The sequence below is a fragment of the Chelonus insularis genome, unplaced genomic scaffold (genome assembly GCF_013357705.1).
Source record: "Chelonus insularis isolate UGA/USDA-ARS -01 unplaced genomic scaffold, ASM1335770v1 contig_399_pilon, whole genome shotgun sequence".
In the NCBI taxonomy this organism is placed as follows: domain Eukaryota; kingdom Metazoa; phylum Arthropoda; class Insecta; order Hymenoptera; family Braconidae; genus Chelonus; species Chelonus insularis.
Window position 1 is genome coordinate 1,922,462 of NW_023276554.1, and position 22,057 is coordinate 1,944,518.

A 22,057-nucleotide genomic window follows, 5' to 3' on the forward strand; every position below is an offset into this window, starting at 1 on the left:
AGCCAACTAAACATAGATTTAAAGTCAGCACGAGTTGGAGTAAGAGGTCAAGTGTAAAGACCAAATGTGTAGGGCCCGGATGCACGATGGGACCCAGAAACACGACAGAGGCGGCGCGTGGCGGGCAAAGGAGGAATTAAAGCTATAAGACAAGAGTCGAAGGAAGAAATGTTAAAGAAGAATCGAAGAATAGCCGAAGAGAGAAAGAAAGAGTCTGCCCTGTCTGGCTGGATGATGCATGATCATGCTGGAGTTTGCAGCATGCTCGTGCGCTACTCTCTACAAAATCCATCGTCGAATTCTCGAATCGTGTAGCCGAGGGTCGTACTGAGGATCTAAAAAAAATAATAAGTTTCATATCCGCGATGTATACAGCCTTCTGGATGTTCAAGATGAAACTCCACAGGATCAATTGAATAGGCATTTTACTGGTGAGCTATCGAAGTAGGTAAGTAAGTGAAGGGGGAAACTGTGAACAGGATAATCACATGAAGAAGAATATAAGGAAGCTGGTGTGAGTTAGACTCTTTGCGATCAACTTCACACACCTGACAAGAAGAAGAATGGAGAAGGAAGACATGAAGATGTCGTCTCCTGCTGTGAGATGAGCTTGAACGCTTGTGTCTTACTTGGCACTCATGTGTTTGTGGATTTTTAACGTACACCTTAGGATATCACATGAATATAAGTACTTTTGTGCAATAAGTTAAATTTACATCGACAGCAATGGTTTTATTTGGCTATAAATAATAAAACCGATGAGCAAGGGGGATAAAGCACCAACTTTTGGATACACGGGTAGTCTGGACAGAAAGGGATAGAGTCATTTATGCAAGAGGAAGAGCACGAGAACCGAACGAAGAAGTGGTTCGAAGAGGAGAGAGATTGAGTTACCAAAAGATAATCGGATGCACGCCCAACCGTGCGGCAAAGCATCCCAGATACGCTTTTGCTCTTTCTTTCGTTTCTATATTCATACCTGTAAGCATATTCTTTACTGAAACTCTATGTAAAGGGTTCTCAATTCCTTCCTTTTTCATTCTTTTTTTATAATCCTAGTATTTTTTTACAGATTTTATATCATAAAAAACAAATAAATACTCCTCCTATAGTGATGTGATTATTATTTTTAAATTTTTTTACTTTTATCTTTGGGATGAAGCAACTTGAGAGAATTTCTCTTAGGTGATACTATGTATTAATTTGAAATAATTTTTATGAGTCTAAATAAATGTTGTTGATTAAGAAATACATATTTAAAAGGTATGAAAAATGCTATATTGACAGCTTTATCAGTGACTTTTTTATTATTATTTCACTGTTTTCATTTTATGATCAATTAAAAATGTAAATTTGTTTAATAAAAATTACTTTGAATTCAATAAAAACCTTGAAATTATTCCTAAAAAAAAAGAGATTCACGTTGAAAAGGATTACAGGACTTTTCGATTGACAGTTTTGTCATAAATTTTATTTTACTATGAATTTTATATTTTGATAAAATTAATTTAAGCTGTGAATAACCTTGGAAAGTGTAAAATTGATATGCTTAACGAATAACATGTAAAACATTTTCAAAATGATAATCTGTATTGATTTGGAATAATTTTTATGGATTAAAATAAATATTTGTGATTAAGAAATAAATATTAAAAAGGATTAAACATGTTAAATTGACATCTTCATCACCAGTTTTTATGATCATCTTAGTGTTTTTTTTTTTGTACATTTACGATCAATTAAAAATTTAATTTATTAAAAATAAATAATATCAAATAGGTCTCTTTAAAACTTTAGCTTTAAAAAATAAAAAAAAACATCAAGAGTATGTAAAAAAATATAACAAATTAAAAAAAAACCTTGAAAAATCAAAAGTTAATATTTTTTCACCATAGTTTTTATCGAAACCACCGTCATTAGCGTGACAGTGAACCGGAGTCAGTCGAAGTTGTGCTATTAAAATCAACGGCTTCACAGGCGGCAGCTTTTACTACTACTACTAATGGAGTAGTTATCTTTATGATTGCGAGAGAAGAGTAACGAACTTAAAGTATAGAAGATCAAGAAGTAAAGGAAAAAAATATCTTAGTCTTATAGCCTTCCACTCTTTGGTCCTCTTTCCACCATGTTCCAATTACTCAGAAGCAATTCAACTTTATAAAGACGTTCGAGATACCCGCATGTTCATCATATCAAGAACGTATGAAAGAGGAAGAAGCTAAAGACGCAATCATGATGATGGCGGATGCAGTGATTCCTTCGCTTATGGAGCCTGTCTCCTAAGATATCCCTGAGTGGTAAATTCCAGACGCCATAACAACTGCCAACGTACGTTTGTTTGGACAACTGGCATTATGAGATTTTATGTGAGCTTGTACATTCTACTCATCTACTTGTCTACAGAATCGTTTATACTCTTTGGATTCTCTAGTTAATTAAAATCTTTCTAGATATAATTGAAGTTGAAGTACTACACCAGTACTTGTTGGTTAATAAATTGTATTAGCAATAAAATTTTTCTTTCACTTTTTTCTCGTGTCTAGATGACATTTATCTAATTATTAGCACTGAATATATGATGAATATAATTAAGATATCGAGTCAAACGTTTAATTAATCAGATTTTTCGTTAAATTATGACCATTTCATGACCAATGTTTAATCCTACTGTTATCAATTCTCGTTTTCTCATTTTAGACATTAAATATTTTCATTTTTTATACATCAATATTATTCAGATAAGATTATTTTATCTTAATAAGAAGACAGTTTAGAATTGGTTATCTAAAAATAGAAAGTACCTTCTACTTATCAATGGATTTTTATAATTATTCTCAATAAAGAGATAATATTTAATATATTTAGGTGGGAAATTATTAAACTTGACATCTAAGAAACTCATTGACTTCATTCTTAGAAAATTTTTATGATAAAATAAACGACTTTGCGTTTACAGAATTTTTTATACATCAAACAAAATCAATGCAGATTTTTCCCACGGATGTTAAAGGGTATTTTAATTGAGAAGAATTTTTTGAAATTATTTTTAACCTTAAAAGATGAAAGAAATGTGTTTTTATTAAAATGTCATGTTGGAAAAATATTTTTATTATTCTTCAGAACGTTACTTGAAACGAAAATATTTTTTCTCTAATTAAAAACATGAGGATAGGACATAATTAAAGGACTAAATGACAATCCAAAGCTCCTCAAAAATTCTCCAAGACAATATAGACTTCACGAGTTGCACATGGTTGACACATTCTCGAAATTTTAAGGAAAAAGTGGCCACCATATCTTGTTTCCTTCAGAGTCTAGACTCGAGTTTTACTTTGTGTTGTTGCCGACATGAATCACATGAGACATACGCACCGGGTAAGAGCACCGTAAGTTTCTGGGAAATAAGTCCTCGAGGATATCCTTTTGCGTGTATGTTCAGTTGAATATAACCCAAGGTACAATGATGAAGTAGGGCGGGTATAACATAGTAGAACATTAAATGCTTGCACGCGTCCAAGTCTCAGATATTTTAATTCACCCCTTAGGTTGATTTAAAATCACGTTTATCAGAGTGTACCATCACTTAATTATGTCATTAAAGTAATTAGATCAAGCTAAGACTGCTTTGACTATACTACAAGATTAATGATGGATTGGAGTTAATAATAATGTTCGCATAATTTTTTTTCACCTTCAGCAATTATAAATGCAGGAAAGCACAAGGCTTCATAGAAAAGCTATAAAACAACAACGGAGTAGAATTGAAAGCGAATACTAAATACATCGTCTTGTAAAATTTTTTTAAAAAACAATTTCACATTCAAAAGTGTAAATAAAGTTCTATTCCTTCACATCAATGTAGAAAATTCAATTTAATTATTATTCTTTCATTTCAAGAGAATTTAATTGGAAAAAAGTCACCTCGAAATTAGGAGAAGTTTGGATGAACAACAAGAAAAAACATCAAGCATCAAGAGACAGGTTGCTCCAAATGAAGAAAACAATTATAATTCTGATGCAGTATTTAATAAGAAATGTTGAAGTAATTGTTACTCAGAAATTTTTGTCGATTTTTAAATAAAAAAAAAAAAGGAAATACTTGGTTAATAACTCAATAAAAATACTCCATAAACAAAGTGAACAGTTGGTAAGAAATAAAACAATAAATCATTGAATGAAATAATTCACGTTTTTCATCCAGTTCCAACGACAGAGCAATATTTCATGAAGGCTTTCTTACGCATCGATACAAGCCAGGTCATGTCGTATATCGCGACGTATCGTATCATACCAAGAGTATCGCGTGTCCTATCCTATGAAGTTACACACTGCTTGCAAACATATTCTCTTTTACCTGCGTCTTATATACGTTATGAATGCGTGGAATTTATCAATGGACGCAGCGGCCTGATGATAAATCGCACGCCAAGGATCGTATCACCCTGGAGTATGAGGACTTATACACAGCAAGAACGTTTATAAGTCCAACGATTGCGGCTGCCACTGTACATAATGTACGTGCGCGCGAAAGACGTCTGTGAGCTTTCTATTCGCGTGGAAGGTGAGAGACCGATGATATCATGAGGTAGAACTTAAGATTCACCAACAACAGTAGCCCTTCATGATTCCACCGCTCGATATCACGATCCCGGAACACTTAATACCATCTTGGATCTTCTTTTTCATTTACCTACTCTATCGTCATTTCTTTTACAACACCTTTTGCTTATTTTATATTTGGCATACTCTTTTTCATTTCACTTCTTCATTTGTATACTTTTTTTCTTTTCATCCTTAGCTCTAAAGAAAGACCTTTCTTGTTATATTATTCAATGTTCAAGATCGTTGCTTACATCCAACGAATTCATTTATATTTCACTTGAAAAATTGGTCAACACTCTTTGCTATCATATTTCCATTCAGCCAATGTTTTGTTGGTATTTTGTTTTGGTTTTATTTGCTTGTGACATACTGAAATAAATTATCGTTCTAACAAGACAATCGAGTTGAGCCATTCAAGAGAGAGAGAATATGTTAAAACTAAAAAATACACGTTATATGGATGTTTAGATTTCCCGTCGGATGAACGCACGTTCGGTGAACCAGAAGAGGATACCATACATAACCCGCATAGTCAACTCTTCATCGTACAGATTGTATTTAAACTTTAATATCGGTATGTGTATTTGTGCAATAAAGGGATTCGCTAGTACACAACTGCAAGAAAGAATTTCCTCTCTACGATGTATCTCTACGCTTTACGAGCAATCTTACACCCACGGCTATAGAATATTACACTTGCACCAACTCCACTCGAGGACGACTGGAATTTTCGTTAAAAAATTATTCCTCCTTTTATTACCATTTAAAAGACAAAGAGTCATTTATTTTATTTGTTACTTTATAAAAAAAAATCCTTATCGATTATTGTTCTGCTCAATTTTAGCTCTCTTCTGATATAAATCTAACAACTTGTATTATTATTCATTCCAACTTCAATCTGCTTTTTTACATCTTCATGATATCGTTTGAAAAATAAATACAATTAATTTCCATTGAATTATCTATTTTTCTACAGCTATTAACTTTCTCTTTGCAAGTATTTGAATTAAGAGTAACAATCCGTGGATGCTTTTTAAGGAGTTTTCATGCTCAGTATAGCATCTAAAGACCAATTTAAACTGATAGAAATCTTTTTGCTCTTCGTTAGAAAATCATGAATTGAAAAGTAGAAGAAAAAGAAATTAATTCATGGCTATAATTAACGAATTTTTCCTCAACATTTTTACATTTCAAGACGAGAATCAAGCACCTTCTGAGTATTTTTGAATTGACCTCACTCACAAAAATACTTGCGTCTTGCGCGTGAACCATTTAGCTGGCAAAAATATCTCAGTCGATGTGAATAAATAAAAGAGAAATAAGAAGGAAGAAACGTGAAAGACAAAGAAACGTAAGGGTAATGTGTGTTCTATGGGCTCAATAGAATGTTATGTGTATATCAATATAGCATCGAGATTCGTAGAAACTCAACTAACGATTTTATACTCAACGACGTTCTCTTTCATTAATATAATCTGTAGTTTCTCTTTCAGTAACCATACCATTTACTGTTGGATTAGTTGTTTTCTGTTGAGACCACGAATTTTCCTGATACTGAAGCATATAAATTTTCCCCTTGGTAGCTACTGACGAGCATATACATACACCAACGGTTTGCAATAACTTAAGGTGATTTTACGACGTTTCAAAACCCTCTCTTATTCCCTCCGAAACTGTCCCCACGAATTAACACAAGACGTCGTGCGTCTTCTGAAACTCCGACGGCTATAACGACGAGTTCGCGCATCGTTTTAGGATTTAAGATCTGTGAACGCGTTTATATTCACCCGAGGATATTTCCAACAAGTTCTCTAACATTATTTTATTTAGAGAATAAAAAATAGTTCGAATAAATTTCTCCTCACTTCTCAAATCTTTCAACATACGAAAAGCAACAAGGCATTACCGAATTATATCTACTCTTTCTTTTCCTTAAAACATTTCCGCATTAAAAAGTTGAAAAAAATTAACACGTCATTCCTCTTGGAATACTTTCGCGTTTAGGAAATCAAGAGAGGTCTTTTTTTGTTTCGAGATTTAAATGTCCAAATTTACTGGTTGAAAAATTATATTAAAATACTTTTTTCTTTTCTAGAGATACTCTTGAAAGTCAATTAACTCTGAATATTTTTATCGAGTTTTTCATAATTAATATAACAAAAATTTGATTGCTCATTTATTTCCCGAGATTTTTTATCATTGAAAATTTAAATTGTGATTTTAATTTTGACTCAAGATGAAATTTACTCATCTGTAACTAACTTAAATAAAAAAAAACAATTTATCAAAGCTATCAACACATTCATGCTCTCTATAGTTCAATAATTGATGATGACAACTGTAAATTTGGACAATTAAAATTAAATATGTATGATCGTGCTCCATTATGCTAGAAAATGCATGAATGAATATCATAACCTTTGAATTGTTTTTATCATCATCGGAAAGTCGAAGAGAAGTGTCTCAACCGATGTGAGTGCATATCATAGCTAAGAAGTGTAAAAACATGAACATGAACTTACGGATGAGGTGGAGGTGCATGAAAAGCTGCTGCAGCAGCGGCAGCAGCAGCCGCGTGATGTTCCCATGCAGCAGCAACGGCTGGATGGGGCGGCGGAGGCGGTCCATGATGTGTATGAAACGGCGGTGGAGGCGGCCCATGATGCGGATGAGGGTGAAAGGCCGCATGAAATGCAGAGTGGGGGTGGTGTGGCGGCGGTGCAGGCGGCAAAAGGGAGAAAGCCTCCTGGTGGTAAGCCACCTCCTTCTCCGGCATGTTGGATCGACTCGCGATCCTTTACCGCTGAAGAAAACCCTCGTCTTCTGATCCTTAATAATCAAGAATTATCTTGCTTTATTATTACTCCAGACTTAGTAATCCACATAATAATGCGTGCAAAATGTCTTAACTTTAACCTCTAAAACACTTGATTATTCTTTCAACCACTTGATCGTCTACATAATCTTTGTAATCTCTAAGTTATTCTTTGTATAATTAACAAATCACTTTTAAACACGTCCATTCCGGTAATTAATCCAAGCATCCACCTTACACACACATAAAGCACTAGATAATTTAACCAAAAAATGTCTTTTGGCGCCGAAACCACTCAATCACTTAATTTATTAGGTAGGAAATGATTCTACCGATGGTGTTTGGTGTTTGACCGCAAAATTTATAGTTGAGGTCTTTTAGTAAGTTTGATTATTTATTGATGTTGACACACGACACAAGTAACGGAAAAGCACAACGCGAAACATAAAAATGAACCGACTGTCACGGTGTTTATCCTCTCGCGGGTATGGCGGTACTGAGACTACACCACGACAAGAGGGGTGCAAGGCGTGCGTTGTTGGTTGCAGTGGGCGTACGACGGAGACACTGACGGGAGAACGGGAAAACTCAAAATAAGAGCGAGAGAGCTGTTGCGCTACGAGCTAAGCACTAAACTGTACGAGATGAAAGTGAGCAAGTGAAGAGAAGGGGAATGTAAAGTAATGGTGGTGGAATCATAAGGAGAGGGGCAATTGCCACGAGAACGCGTGTCAGCTCGACAACTCAACTAGCACCCACTGATTCCTCACTTCCCTCAAGCTTTCTATTGCTTACTTTGTCCGTTTTCATTTTTGTCTCTTTTCTAAATTTATTTCTCCACGCTTTGACCTTCTAATGATCACGTTATTATATTCGATTCCTCAAATATTTGGTGATTTAAAGCTTAGTTATGGAGAATTGTGAGAAATAACGTGTAAAATTATAAATAATGATTTAGATTATTTTTCTTTTTTACCGTAGAATCAACGTTTGGAGATTTAAAATAGCTCTTTTATATCGAAAAAAATTGTAATTTATTGCAAAGCCACGAATATGGTGTTAGATAATTTTTTGTATGGTATTTAAATGATGATTATTATTTGAAGATGATTCAATAAAAAGAATTATCTTCTAACAATTCATTGGAAGTCTTCAATGATCAATATACATATCAGATTTTTTTTTAAATTATAATCATCTTGAAAAGAACAATTAATTGAACTGTTTTGTTGGTTGAATTTAATAAGAACTTTAAGAGATAAATTACTTGATATCCAGGAAGAAATAAAAATATCAAATTTAAATGGCACACAGGCATCAATTCCAGGTGTTGGAAAAATATACATACAAAATTGTTTGGAGAGTAAATAATCGTTTAAATGTGTTGATTCTTCTTTGGAGTATATTCATACATAACAAAATTATTTATTCATTATCAAGGCATTTAAAAATAAATTCTTTTCTAAATTAATCATTAAATAATTTTTCGGAGTAATGAAGTACTCCATGTCAAAAGTAGTAAAAAAGATTTTTTTTCTATTTAATTAAGACGTAAAAAAGAGCATTAATGAAAACATTTCAAAGTTTTTATTGTTCATTAACGAATCACATTCATTAAAATCTTTTTCAACACCTTTAATATTTGTTTTTTATGTCCAATAATTCAAACATGTTCATGATAAGCATACCACCTCCTTCATTTAATTGGACTCTTGTAGAGAATTGTGATTCGAGATGGAATTTATTGATAAAGATTGTGGTAAGACCGGAAATAAGAGTAGGAGTGAGTGGTAGTGAACATTCCTGAAGTAGAATAATAGAAAAAGGCAAAGAAAAATAGAAGGAGGAACACTTTTAGTTCATGCTATTGCTATTACTTTCAGCCACTTCCGGTGGTCACATGCAACCCAGATTTCTACAAATTCTCGTTTTTCTTTTCTTCAGGGCTTTCAAGACCTGCAAGAAAGTAAAGGAAATGAAATCTTTTCGACTCCTCCTGTTTTTCGCAGTTCCACGGTCCTCAAGTATCATACATAGAAACACGTGTGACTACATAATCACCACTTGCTGAACAGTTGCAGGCATCTAGAGATCCAACATGACATTTAGTTGAAGAACGGAAGCTACATCAACTTTTGAAATAAATCTTTTGGAAAACAATGCATATCGAATTACTCTGTCAGTATATTTTCATTCTTGGGAAAAATCAATTTAAAATGGTTCTTTTCTATAAGGTCTCCATATTTACAGTTAAACATGTGCTTAAAAGTCTATAACAAACTGGTTTACAACTTTAGTTGTAAAACCATTAATTTAGTTTTATACTTTTTTGGCAACCTACTGCGTCTCTAGATGTATTTATTATATACAAATGTAGAATAAAAAGAGATATTTTTCTCTCTGGAATATTTAAATATATCAAGATTGTCGAAATGAAGATTCAACATCCACAACTCTATTAATTTTTTAAAAATTTATTTCTACATTCCCATTTTTCGATTATCTGAATTAATAATTGATCACGAAACATAATATTTCATACAGAAGATATTGCATATTATATATTCGTATACCTGAACATATGATAAATTAAAAACTTCATTAAACTTTGCAGAATTAATTATTGCAATCTAGTTTTTAAATAATTCTTGGAAAAAAATCATCAAATAAATATTTTCATTCCTGACTAATTCATGAGTAACAAGTTGTTTGACTGTTTAACAACATTATTTGTCATAATAAGAAAATATTTTTAATCACAAGATGTTTTATATATTTTCCTTCAATAAAAAGAAAAACCATGAAAAAGCATGTTTGTGGTAAAATGATCTCCTAGTGATTGATGATAATTTACAATGTAATAAAAGAGAATAATTGTAAAATCACTCGTTAAAAGATTTAGGATTGGTAGCTTAATAATATTTTCATGTTCAAAAAAGCCTACCAATAGACGTCTTACATAGATTGAATAGGATTAGAAGAATAGATACGGTTTTTTTGATGGAATCCGTATCTAAAGTGCGGTCTTCCATTGTCAAAGTAATATTTCTCACCATTATACGAGCACAAAATTGAGTTGTATCGCCCACACTTTTACTTGGAAATGTCTCACACGCGCCCTGGTTGTTCATAATCGTCTGGTTGGACTGGTGGACCCAATAATCAGCAAGCGAATGAGAGGGAAGAGGTGCATAGAGTCATTAACTAGCCGTCGGCTCGTTGCGGTGCTTGAGAACCAGCCGAGTGCCACACCCTCTCTCTTGCTCGTTCATCTTTGGACATCTCTTTGTCGCTTCTTGCTCACATCTTCTCACTTTGCCGCCAAACACCCAGGGTCCAGCTCATTATTTTGTTGATTTTGCAGGCTGTACCTCAGTCATCTTCTCTTCTCTAGTGTCCTCTTCACATCTTCAGACCCGTCTGAAGGCGAGCCTAATTGCTGTTGAACGAGTGGTTTCGACAAAATCGCAACAGTATCCGTCGCAAAATGAGAAAAGAAGACCAATCGGGATGCGCGAAACGACAGTTCGCCAGATTCGTGGGACTTTCGAGCCCATTTAGCACACACCGGATGTTTCTTCTAAATGGACCGCGCCCTAATTGGACCGCATCGCGAGACCTTTCGCTCAACGACAATGACCATAGCTTCTTCTTCTTCTTCTCTTTCGGCTTCTATACTCATTTATCCGTGTCCTGAACTGGTTCTTGGTTGTCTTGAAATACGAAAGATAGAAAAGAAGGACAGACAGAGAAGTCTTGCTAACTGTTATAAAATGATTTTACGTGCAAACAGCAGCACACTGGAAAATGGCGATAGGAAAAAGCTCACGGATCCCGTGAAGAAACGACCAATCAGTCTGGCATTACATTGAATGCATCCCAGCAAAAAGTGGTTAGCTGGTCCATGGTAGTCCTCTCGTGTAATCCGGTGTCAACGAAAAAACGCCGCGTATGGACACAACTACATTGGTAGTCTCTTGAGCAACTCGGCAACATCGCGCTCGTTACGTTCAATCTGAGCTTGTATGTGTAAAGCATGGGACCTTCGAGAGAGAGACGAGAATCACTTGGCATCCTCCACCCGATAAAGGCGAGTGCCGAAGCGACCGTTTCGAATCGCCGACATCAATATTGTCGTATACGATGTCTCACTCAAGTCGTTTCGCAAGGTTCCCAGTATATAACGGAGAGGATAGAAGTGGTTTTGAGCATCAAAAGCTAATTAACTCGCCTACGCTTAATCCCAAGTATTACATTATACTAACAGCTCCTCCAAAATCAAGATATCTGTTGACCATTTTCACCTTATCTCTAAAGAATCATATTGATGTACTTGTTAAATAGTCGAATCCCGAAATCTTTACTTTTGCAGCATCCACAATGATCCTTAGCTGCTCCCTTTGATCGTTGAGTGGGGAGAAATGGCTGAACCAATGACGTCCTACAGTAGACCCTTGCTCCAAGTACCTGTTGGTCACATGGACCCCACTCTGATCCTCTTGTTCATCCTCTCCTTACCCCCTTCACTCCTTTATCGTTCACTCTTTCTCTCTCTTTCTTGTATTCGTTCACTCTCTAGTCCTCTTTGATCTTTCGATTTGGCCAAAAAATTTATTTATCAGCTCCTTAATGTCAAATAGAGCCTGAAAAAAAGGAATTTTTTTACTAAATATTTCATTAACCTTTCATAAAAGATTTTTTAGCGTAATTATGAGGTAAAATATATAACTCACTAAGATTGTAAAATATTTTATGTCTAGACTTTGGCGTGGATGCATTCCCAAAAAACTGCCGGAGAAACCTGAGGCGTGGTTTATTCCCAGAAAGTCAGTGGTTGTGCAAAGTTGGAAGACGAAAAGGCCTGGAGGGTGGCACGAAGTTGAAGCAGGGAGAGAGTAAAGGGAGAAAAAACACGTCAGACCCGCGCGATTTCTCAGCCCCCCTGTGGTCCGAGCTCATTAACCGCCTGCATCTCTCTTATATTCTGGGTTTACTCGCCGCCGCCGTTGGCGTGACGTGCGTGCGCGCCGTCATCGTTCGTTCATCGGTCCAGAGCCGCTCTCATCAGGTAGGAAAGGAGCCGCCTGTAACAACACGCAGGGTGCTAGGCATCGTATTGACTTGGATACTATAACTCTATATATGTATAAGAGAATCCGAAAAAAATACATTTCTATACTAGGCTATTTTGCTCATTCGTTTGCTACACAGCTATTTCTATGGGCTTACGAGATAATTTGTACCTCGTTTCCTGGGATTTTCAAGAATGAGACAACCAGCGAGCCGACAAGCAGAGATAGCTGAAGATATATGTTAAGTTGTTGATTATTACCGGTTAGTTTAGCCGTGGGAAAACCAAACGCGGAATATACATATAAAGACTCAAGAGATGTTGGAGAAAAAGAGTTTCTTGTCTTATTTAAATTGGAAGAAGAAGATTCTTTTAGTCGTCGTGCAGAGAGTCTCGTTAATCGTCTTCGTCGACACGCCTTCCCACTCATCAACAAGTAACGATGGTCTTAATAGAGACGCCTGCAAACCATTTGAGAGACACACTTCAACACCTCTCTCTCACGTGTCTGATGTCCATCTGCAAGACTATATACACTTGGCTTCTTAAATAAATGCCGCACGTCGAAAAGTAAACAAGTAAAGCCTTCAAATTGATCCCATCCACAGAAAAGTATCGGTTGGTTAACGATATCGTTAACGGGGAATCGTGTGTACAGCTGAGGAACACGAGAGAGTCGCGAATAAAAAGATTGCAGCATCAACATAGTAGGGGAGTGGATGAAGGGAGCGAAAAGGTAGAGAAAGGGTTTTGGAGAAGGGATGGAGGTGGCGCGAGGCAGACAGGTTGGTCCGTTCGCCACCCGTAGGTGCCCCAAGGTGGCCGGGACTCGCGCGCCAACGATCGAAAAGCGAGAAGACATGAAGCACCAGCAAGTGTGCATGAGTGTGATCGAGAGATGTTAAAGGAACATGGTGGCCTCGCCCCCACGCGAAGACCTCCGAAGCAGCAGGAGAGGTGAACGAGAGCTCGAAAGACACCGAAGAAGCAACTTCGGTCCATCTCGGTGGATCCTATACACCCTCCTTTGTCTCAGACGTTGGTATTCACGTGCCTTCAAAGCTAGTCGTACTTTGCTCCCGCTTCTACACCGCTCACAGAGTCAGCGCGCACACTCGTAACTAATGACTCAATTAATCCTGCTTTTCGCTTGAGTCCAGGCGCCTCAGTACCGTTTGTTTCACATTGGCAAAACTCGTTTTCCACTTGGTGAACGAAAGTAACATTAACATAAATGAGGGAAATATCATCTTATCGTTAAATTAACTTAAACTCCGTGTGATGCTTTCTTACATTCTCTAGACCACTACATGCTTTTTAATCCACTCGGAATATTTTTACATTCCTCAAGAATTTATAGACCTTTAACGCCTACGCGCAAATATAAATTAAAGCTATCGAATCTTAATTATCCTTGCCTATATTTTACGTGAGGAATTATTTATATGTTTAACGGACCCCCAGGTATTCTCAGCGAGAAGTTTAACAGCGGTAGCATTAATTCTACTACGAGTCTCACTCTCTTCTCTTGATGCTTTTTGGCCGCCGCGAGTTAGCGTCCTCTAATCATGGTCAAGAATACCGACGTGAAAGGGGATATAGAGACGTTGTAGGGCCTGATTGCCGCTTTCGTGTGTATCTACACAACCATACACAAGCAAGACAAGACGAGAGGGGAACTATGACAGCCTCAACTAACACAAATCCTTCAGACCCAGCTCGTCTATATATCGTATTATTAAAGCCGGCGGAAACAGTGCGGGCGTCCCTCCACCAAATGCACAAGCCGGCATGAGCGAAAAACTCCACGCGCCGTAATTGGATATAACCAAACGCGAGTTTCTGGACCTCAACATGCTGTAAAGCAAAATTCTTCAGGGTCCCCGTCGCCATCACTCTTTTTCTCTTCTTGGTATCCTACTCCTGCCACGTAACTTTCTGCAACTCTCGCGCAGTTGTAAACACTCCCAATGGAACAAATTCGCTTATGACCATTAACTTTACAAGTCAGCCGTGGCAATTCTCCCAAAAGGAATGAAATTATTCACAAAAGAAGTTGTTGGCGTACCTACAAATTATAAAAGAAAAATTATAGTCACTCTTTTAACACTAAATCCTAATAAATATATCTACCAAAAATTATAAGCTTCAAAACGCGATAGTTCATGGAGATTATCGATCATTTGTCAGATCCTGTAAATTAGTTACGCGTTATTTCCTTTTTTCACCTTTGAAAATTCTTCAGTGCTTTTTTCACCAAAAGTTAGACATCAATTTTCTTCATTTCGGATAACAATGAGTCGAAAAATTAGGGATATACCTCTTTTACCTGAGAAAAATACCAGATGATCAGCGTGAAAATCGCTCGTGGCACTCAATCATTACTTTTTATTATATTTTACCCCTTATTATTTAGGTGTTAGATTATGAGCGAAAGACATTATTATTGTACTTAAATAAAGAAATTCAAATAAAAATATATTACAACACTAAGTTCCAAGTAATTTTAACTAATAAGCATCACCTAATTGCTTTGAACTAATGATTTGTTTCTTTTCAAGGTACTTAAGGTATCCAAAAGTATGGAAATTTTTAGTCGGTTGTTGACCAAATGTTTAACATAAAAAACTCGAAGAAAACCCATAAGGGTGTTAAGCTCTAAATTAGAGTACCACATTATCTCCAAGGTTAGAAAGTATTTCTTGGAAAAAGTCGTCATGTTACTTTTATCAATCTCTACAAAAAAGTCAATTGGTTTTTTCTTGAAAAATCTCTCATTCAAATCTAAAATTTAAATAGAAATGTATGGAAAAGGAATCTTCGGAAATCGTGATAACCAGACTCTTTATCATCGTCTGTGTTCTTTTCTTTAGAGGTCGATAGAAAGAAAAAATACTCTGAAAAAGTAGAAGGAAAAGAAAACAACGGGGGTGTAGAGTCAAAAAAGATTGCTGGATCCCTCGTGGTCTCCATAGTCACGATGAATTACAAGACTACCTGCCGAAGAGTAGAAGAGTCCTCCGACGTCGACTTTCGACTTTGTAACTATACCTTGTATATGCCCAAGACGCAGAGAAATAGCCAGTCGAGGGTACAAGCTTACCTTATCTCTACTAGTGATCAGCACGATCCCTCTCTGTGGTCTCTACTTGGTTGAATTTTACCCGCACTCTCTTCTTGTCTCGTGTGTGATGCTGCTGTTGCTGCTGGACAGTCTCTCTTGGCTACCCTTCGAGGTGTCGGGAGCTGTACGTTGGACCCCATCCGCTTGGAACGAGATCTTTCAGATAAACTCAAGATATCGTACGAGACGTGCGGCGGAGCGAATTAGCGAGGACGCAAATTCGCACTCGAATTCACGCCCCATGAGAAATTCCAAACTCTAAGGATATTGCCCTTGAGCTACCAACTCTAGCCTGAAAATAGTTTGATTCTTTAGATACTTGATATTTTGTAGAACCAGGACATATTCTAGTTCTAAAACACCTTCAACTAATTTGATGTGAAATTTTATATTCACTTTAAAATAACCTACTTTTGCTCATTAAATTGAAAGACATATCCAAATAATTATTTTCAAAAACAATAACCCGAATAAGAACTCATGAACTAAATAGCAGATGAATAATTATATTTGTTGTTGATTTGACAACGTAATGAATAACTCACCAAGAATTCCAAACGTGATAGAACTGATAAATACTAGTCTATCAATCTACTATCTTCACGGGCAAATGGAGATTGGAGCCAATTATAATCTGAAAAAATTAGTACATAAATTAAATAACTCGTACATATTTTATTCTTGAAAATAAGTGTCTAAAATAAAGCTTAAATACATGAATGTTTTGCGTTGGAGAACGATCTGTATATTTATATTATGAGTGGGTATGCTCTTTTACTTGCTCCGGGTAAAACATTTCGTAAGATAAGAGGTTTCTTTCGTGTACTTTCATGTTTCTTGTGATACAAGAAAATATGAGTTATAACTTGGTTAAAATGCAGAGAAATAAGTGACTACAACTTCAATATTTTTGATAATTCAGGCAGAAAAAATGCTCAAACATAGTTAAAATAAGAAAATATGAATGACAGATAACTCTTAAGAAAATATATTAATAATAACTTTTAAATAATATTAAAATAATGTCATTCATCAATCTCATTATTTATTTCTTTAAAAATTTTTTTTACTATAAAAAAGCATCTCAAATCATAACTTATAGCGAATAAAAAATTAAATTTATACTCAAATCAAATAGAAATATTTATACATACCCACTTTCATTCATGATGTAAATATTTTTTGTAATGACCACGGATGTTTTCAATAGCATACCTAGAGTGTAATGATAAAAAAAATGTAAGTAAAAAATTAAAATCTCTAAAATTAAAAGCTTCTTCAAAAATACATGCTCATTTCCTTGCAAGCAAATAACAGAGAATTAATAGGAATAATAATGAAGAATGTTACATTTCAAACTGCGTATAATAAAGGCTGGAATGTTGAAGGAAATCTTTCTCTTCACATGTTCAAAGTCTGTTTTTGTCGAGCAATGTCTTGAGATCTGTTGCTCACGGGAATAACGAAACGTTTACGATGCTCGCCGAGTTGCTGGTGGAATGAGAGCTGTTAGTTTCTTTCTCCCATGGAAGATCACATTGTTTTTCCCTTCGTGCACGCCTTGACGATATCTTTTCTCTCGCAAAATGCTCAGAAAGGTATCTAGCTTGCGAGCAGCAAGTCATCCAACAGCTTTTGTTCCATGTTTACTCAGCGCCCTGACGCTTCGTTTCGAGTAGAAAAACCAAAATTGATTAATCCTCGCTTGCATCTTTGCCGTCTGTTCTCAAGATCCAATGCAACTTTGCAATTTGCTACAGAGTTCAAATCTTTAATGGAGTAATTGAGAATCACTTTTGCCTGATACTTTCATAATGCCTTCCAAAGACCTGTAACAAATCAATGCACAAAAGGTATAAGAAAATCATTATTTTAATCTCTTAATTAACCTGAGGCAATTCTCTTGAAATTTAATTACTGATTCCACTTAGAAAAACATTGATCGATTGATAAAAAATAATAAATTAGCCTCGGAGATAAAAATACATGATGCATAAAAAGCACTTTCAAAGGAGATTTTGAATACAGTTAATATTGAATCTTTTTATTTTGAATAAAAAATGTCCAAAAATGATGAAAAAATATTTTTAACTACTTTGAATAAGAATATAATATAAGAAAATGAAGCAATTTATCATCATAAAGCAATGTGCATCTTCATTTATATTCAAATTTTATTTAAAAAATTAGCATCTTTTACTCTTAAAAATATTAAAACTTCATCAGCTTGGTAAATATTAATGCTAAAATTTAAATCTATAAAAATTTTCAAGAATTACCTTTTAATATCTTTCATTGTTGATGAATAATGAGCATCAACTGGGAGAAAAAGATATATGATCAGTTGATTTTGACTGACAATCATCTCACTTGATGTGGATGTCGACAAAGGGATCCAAGTGGCGCTAATTACATTGGCAGACCATAAGGTCTTGGTAACTCCAGCCAGTGTATCGAATCGTCTTGGACCCAGAGTTCTTGGCCACGGTCATGAGACGAAAGAGATTACCGTCGCGTTGCAACGAAAATTGTTGAGGCCTTGACGTACACACGCCAAGCGATACCATGAAAATTGATCCGTGTGTCTAACACAGGTTGTACACGGAGGCAACTTCGATTTCTCGCTTTATTCCAAACGACACCGGCCACCGACAATACCCGCAATCATTGCGTGTCGCATTTTATTACCATAGGTAAATAAACATAAACATCAGATCTAAACCGATAGTCACGCTTTTACGCACTTTATATCTTTTTCATTAATGATCGACCTCTTTCTCACTCACTTTTGAAAAAGATATCTCTCGATAATATTTTCAAGAGGAAGACAAATAGGCGTGGACCATAATTTCTTGTTATTTCCACTCGCACGATCACCGAAAATATTCTACAGATCCTCTTCCTACAAATACCAGTTTTCAGTTCCAATCATCTTCATCTATCACTTTAGAAATGTTTTTTTTACTCACTCGAAAATTCGTTGCCACTTGCCCACCAATATTATATGCTACCTGACGTCGTACAAGTTCAATCTCGAAATTAATGATCTGTAGGCCAATCAACTCGATGAAATAAATTGTAAAACACTTGAATGTTACAAATAAAGTATCAAAGATATTAATCTATTCAGTTTATGTTCATCAACACAGTCGCTATAATATTTTAATGAGAATTTTTCGGAATCTTGGCCCCATTGGTGACATTAATTTGTCGTTCTAATCTTTTAGTTGTTGGTATTGTAAAATTTACATTTTTTATGAAATGAACCGCAACTATTCAAATAAAATTGATCAAAAGATTGAATTCAACTAAATGATTTATTAATTCATTTTATTTATCAAAACAAAATTGTAAAAATATTGATTCAACGATCTGACGCTATTTGATCGCCATTTTGTCTATTTAATGCGCCAAAAAATTATTCTAATAATGGTGGCGCCCACTCATATTTTTTTCAAGATGTCAGCACCGTGATATTCGCATAACCGTCTGTTAAAAAAATAGTTTCAAAGATTAGATTATAACAAAGTTTATTCAGTAAATATTATTTTATGGCTTTCAATTATTGTCAAAGTATTGATCAATTGTTTGCTTTTAACGGTGTATAAAAAGAAAATAATGATGAAATAAATCAAAGTTAAGTCAACAACATTGTGAAAATAGTTGTAAAATTTTTATAGGTACAGTAATAACAGTAAATAAGATATTATCAAAATTTGCTGACCTCACTATAAATGTTTCTAATTTTATTTTTTCTATAAATATACCGCTAGACCAACCTGTCTTTTCTCTCGTGTTTTCAGCTTATTGGTATTGTCGTATTCATCCTCTTCAAAAGACGGCAGGAAGTAAACATAAAAAAAAGAAGAACATTGTAACTGAAAAGCTGATGTTATAGGTGATCTATCTTGTTCGTGGTGGTCCTATTGTTACATTCATCAATGAGAAAACCAAGTTCAAGGTTGAAGAATTTCACCAGTAAATCAGAGTGCAAAACTATAATAGAACAGACCAAGTGTTTTCTCCTGCTTCTGGTCATTTTGCTCATAGATTCTCCAAGTCTTTGTTCAATAACAATCTAAAGCTGATCTGAAGAAGCGACAAGCAGGTAAATTGTCACTTGGATCGTCTTAATATGATTCTTGTTCACTAAAACGGCTTTGGCTGTTATTTATTTTTAAATCCTTTTTTTTAGTCAACATTTTTTCAACCTTCAACACATGATTATCTGCATCGTATCAAGGAGTTTGAGAATCGGAATCTACAAAAAAGATACTGATTTTAATAAATACATATATCACAAGGGATTTACTAAGAATTGATGTGAGAAATTCCAGCGTTAAACCGCCAGTTTAAAATCTTTTCAAATTTTTTTTATTGCCAAAAGTTTCTTCCCGAATGCTGGATAATCTTAGCGGCTTGGTGAGAGAAAGATCCTTGTCGGGTTCTACGAAAATTGCGTAGTTGACTGCAACCACCCGCTAGGAATCCCTGACTTTCAAGGAGCTTGACTTTTGCTATGCGACTAATGAAGACATCGTCAGAGGTTCACCGAAAAATACAGCCAAGTCCAAGTAAGAACACAGCCCACGAAGAAGAAGAAGGTACTCAGATAAAATGAATGATGATAGAGGGAGAAGGAAGATGAGAATTGTAGTCTAAAGAGGAAAAAGACCCTGTTCTGAAATCACTCAATAACAATACCCAAAGTCGTCTATTGTTGAAGGTCCAGTGCCACGACTGAATGTCTTATAATGGCAAAGAACTTTTGTATGATTTCTAAAAGGAGAAGAAGAGAGCTTGTAATCTATGGGGCTAGTACACCACTCCGACATCTTCTCTTTACTATGCTTTTTTCCTCAATTCTTAATTCATTCGCTGCAATTCGTTGAGGGTTTCACTCGCTCCTACATCAAGACCTGCGCGGAACTAAATGCGTGAAAAGGATTTCACAGAAAATCTGAGCACGAAGACTGTTGGCATTTATGGTTTCTAACCATTTAGCGTACATGTGTACACTCTGACCGCCGTTCTGCTTTTACTCGGATCAATTGGGTTGTCTAATCAATCAAAATGGAAATTTTTTCTAATTGATTCTGTTTGTATAAACAAAATGTAAATAATATACTTTGATTCTATTTTTTTTTTGTATTAATTTATGACATAGTATATTTCACTTGTTGTAATGTTTCAGATAAAATGAAAAAAAAAAATAAGAGGAATATCATGAAGACATTGATCAAGTGGATTGAGGCCAACAGAGATCAAGCGAGGTGGCAACTGCCAACTGGTAACTGGTACCCAGTGATTTGTAACTGGTAGCCATCGCTTCTCATCGGGATTTATAATCCTACAAAGCACGCCGACCTTAGGAAACTTCTGGACAATTTATCCCGTGGCATGTGATACATAAAGAGCCCTTATTCACGCTTGCATGCGTCCTCATGGCTCGGCCGTTTCCAAAGACAAGGCTTTGTCAGTTGGTCCATCGTCCGGAAGACTTTATAGATCTATGAGTATACACAAGATGCTTCTTTAAAAATTGAGGGCGACATGGTGCGCAAAAAAGCGATGAAAATCATGACATACGTGAGAGCGATGTGTGGTTTGGGATCAGACTTATTGCGCCAAACTCATATGGATCAGAGAGAAAAAGAAACTTTTAGACTGCGATCGCGCGTGGCAATCCTTCCGAGGATTAGCGGCTAGTTCTGTGAATGAGAACAGGCTCTGAACATGGGACGAAGGAAGCCCACGGGTGTCCTAAAGCCACGGGGGTTCTTCATACAAGAAATTCGAGATGAAGGTCCAAAGATTTTTCTCTCCTCATATGCCTGTTCTTCATCGTCATTTAACGTGTGTCAAGGAATAAAAATTAGCATCAACACACGGGATATTTTTTAATCTCGACATTGCTGATTGTCCATAAGTAAGTTCTCATTTATATTAATCTACTTCAGACTCCAAGTCCTGAGCTATATACTTTTAGGAGCACTAACAAAATTATCGATGAACGCGTCCTTGAAATCCTTTCTGTCTACAGTTCAATCGACAAGCATTCTTTCTTTCATTCTTCTTCTCTCTTTCATCTCGCGTCTCAATCTAGAGCCCTCATCATGTTTTAATTTCACGGTCGACTCTCCTCTCTTCGTACACTCTGGACCATTTCCCCTTACTTCAGTTCCCCACTTACTATTCTTGCGGTTCTGATGGGTTGGGCCTTATGAGAAAAGTGGGAGGATATTCAGACATAGAAGAATACATGAGTCAGGATGAAAGATGGAAGCACGTACAAAGCAGACATTCATGAATAACAAAACAAAAATTCAAACTTTTCAACAAGTTAAACTTTGGAAATTATTAGACTTTCAGTTGCATCTACAAATTAGAAAAACCAAAAATCTTACCACGTGATAATACTTTCTTCCATTATAAACTATAGAAT

General features: G+C 35.5%; 1 protein-coding gene and 1 long non-coding RNA gene across 3 annotated transcripts in view; both read right to left on the reverse strand.

The window, feature by feature from the left end:
- The window catches only part of ci (cubitus interruptus), a 64,230-nt gene extending 56,150 nt beyond the window's left edge, over positions 1–8,080 (reverse strand). The window contains exon 1 of one of the 2 annotated variants that reach the window (XM_035085214.1): positions 7,125–8,080. In XM_035085214.1, coding sequence (XP_034941105.1) covers positions 7,125–7,378 — 254 coding nt within the window. In that variant the 5' untranslated portion in view covers positions 7,379–8,080. The remainder of the gene's footprint in view (positions 1–7,124) is intronic. The other variant, XM_035085215.1, reaches the window with a different exon arrangement.
- An 8,687-nt stretch (positions 8,081–16,767) lies between these two features.
- On the reverse strand, positions 16,768–18,022 carry LOC118068159 (uncharacterized). Its single transcript, XR_004690478.1, has 3 exons — positions 17,892–18,022; positions 16,963–17,441; positions 16,768–16,827 (listed from the first exon to the last, which is right to left on the reverse strand). It is a non-coding gene; the product is annotated as an uncharacterized lncRNA (long non-coding RNA).
- Positions 18,023–22,057: the final 4,035 nt, after the last annotated feature.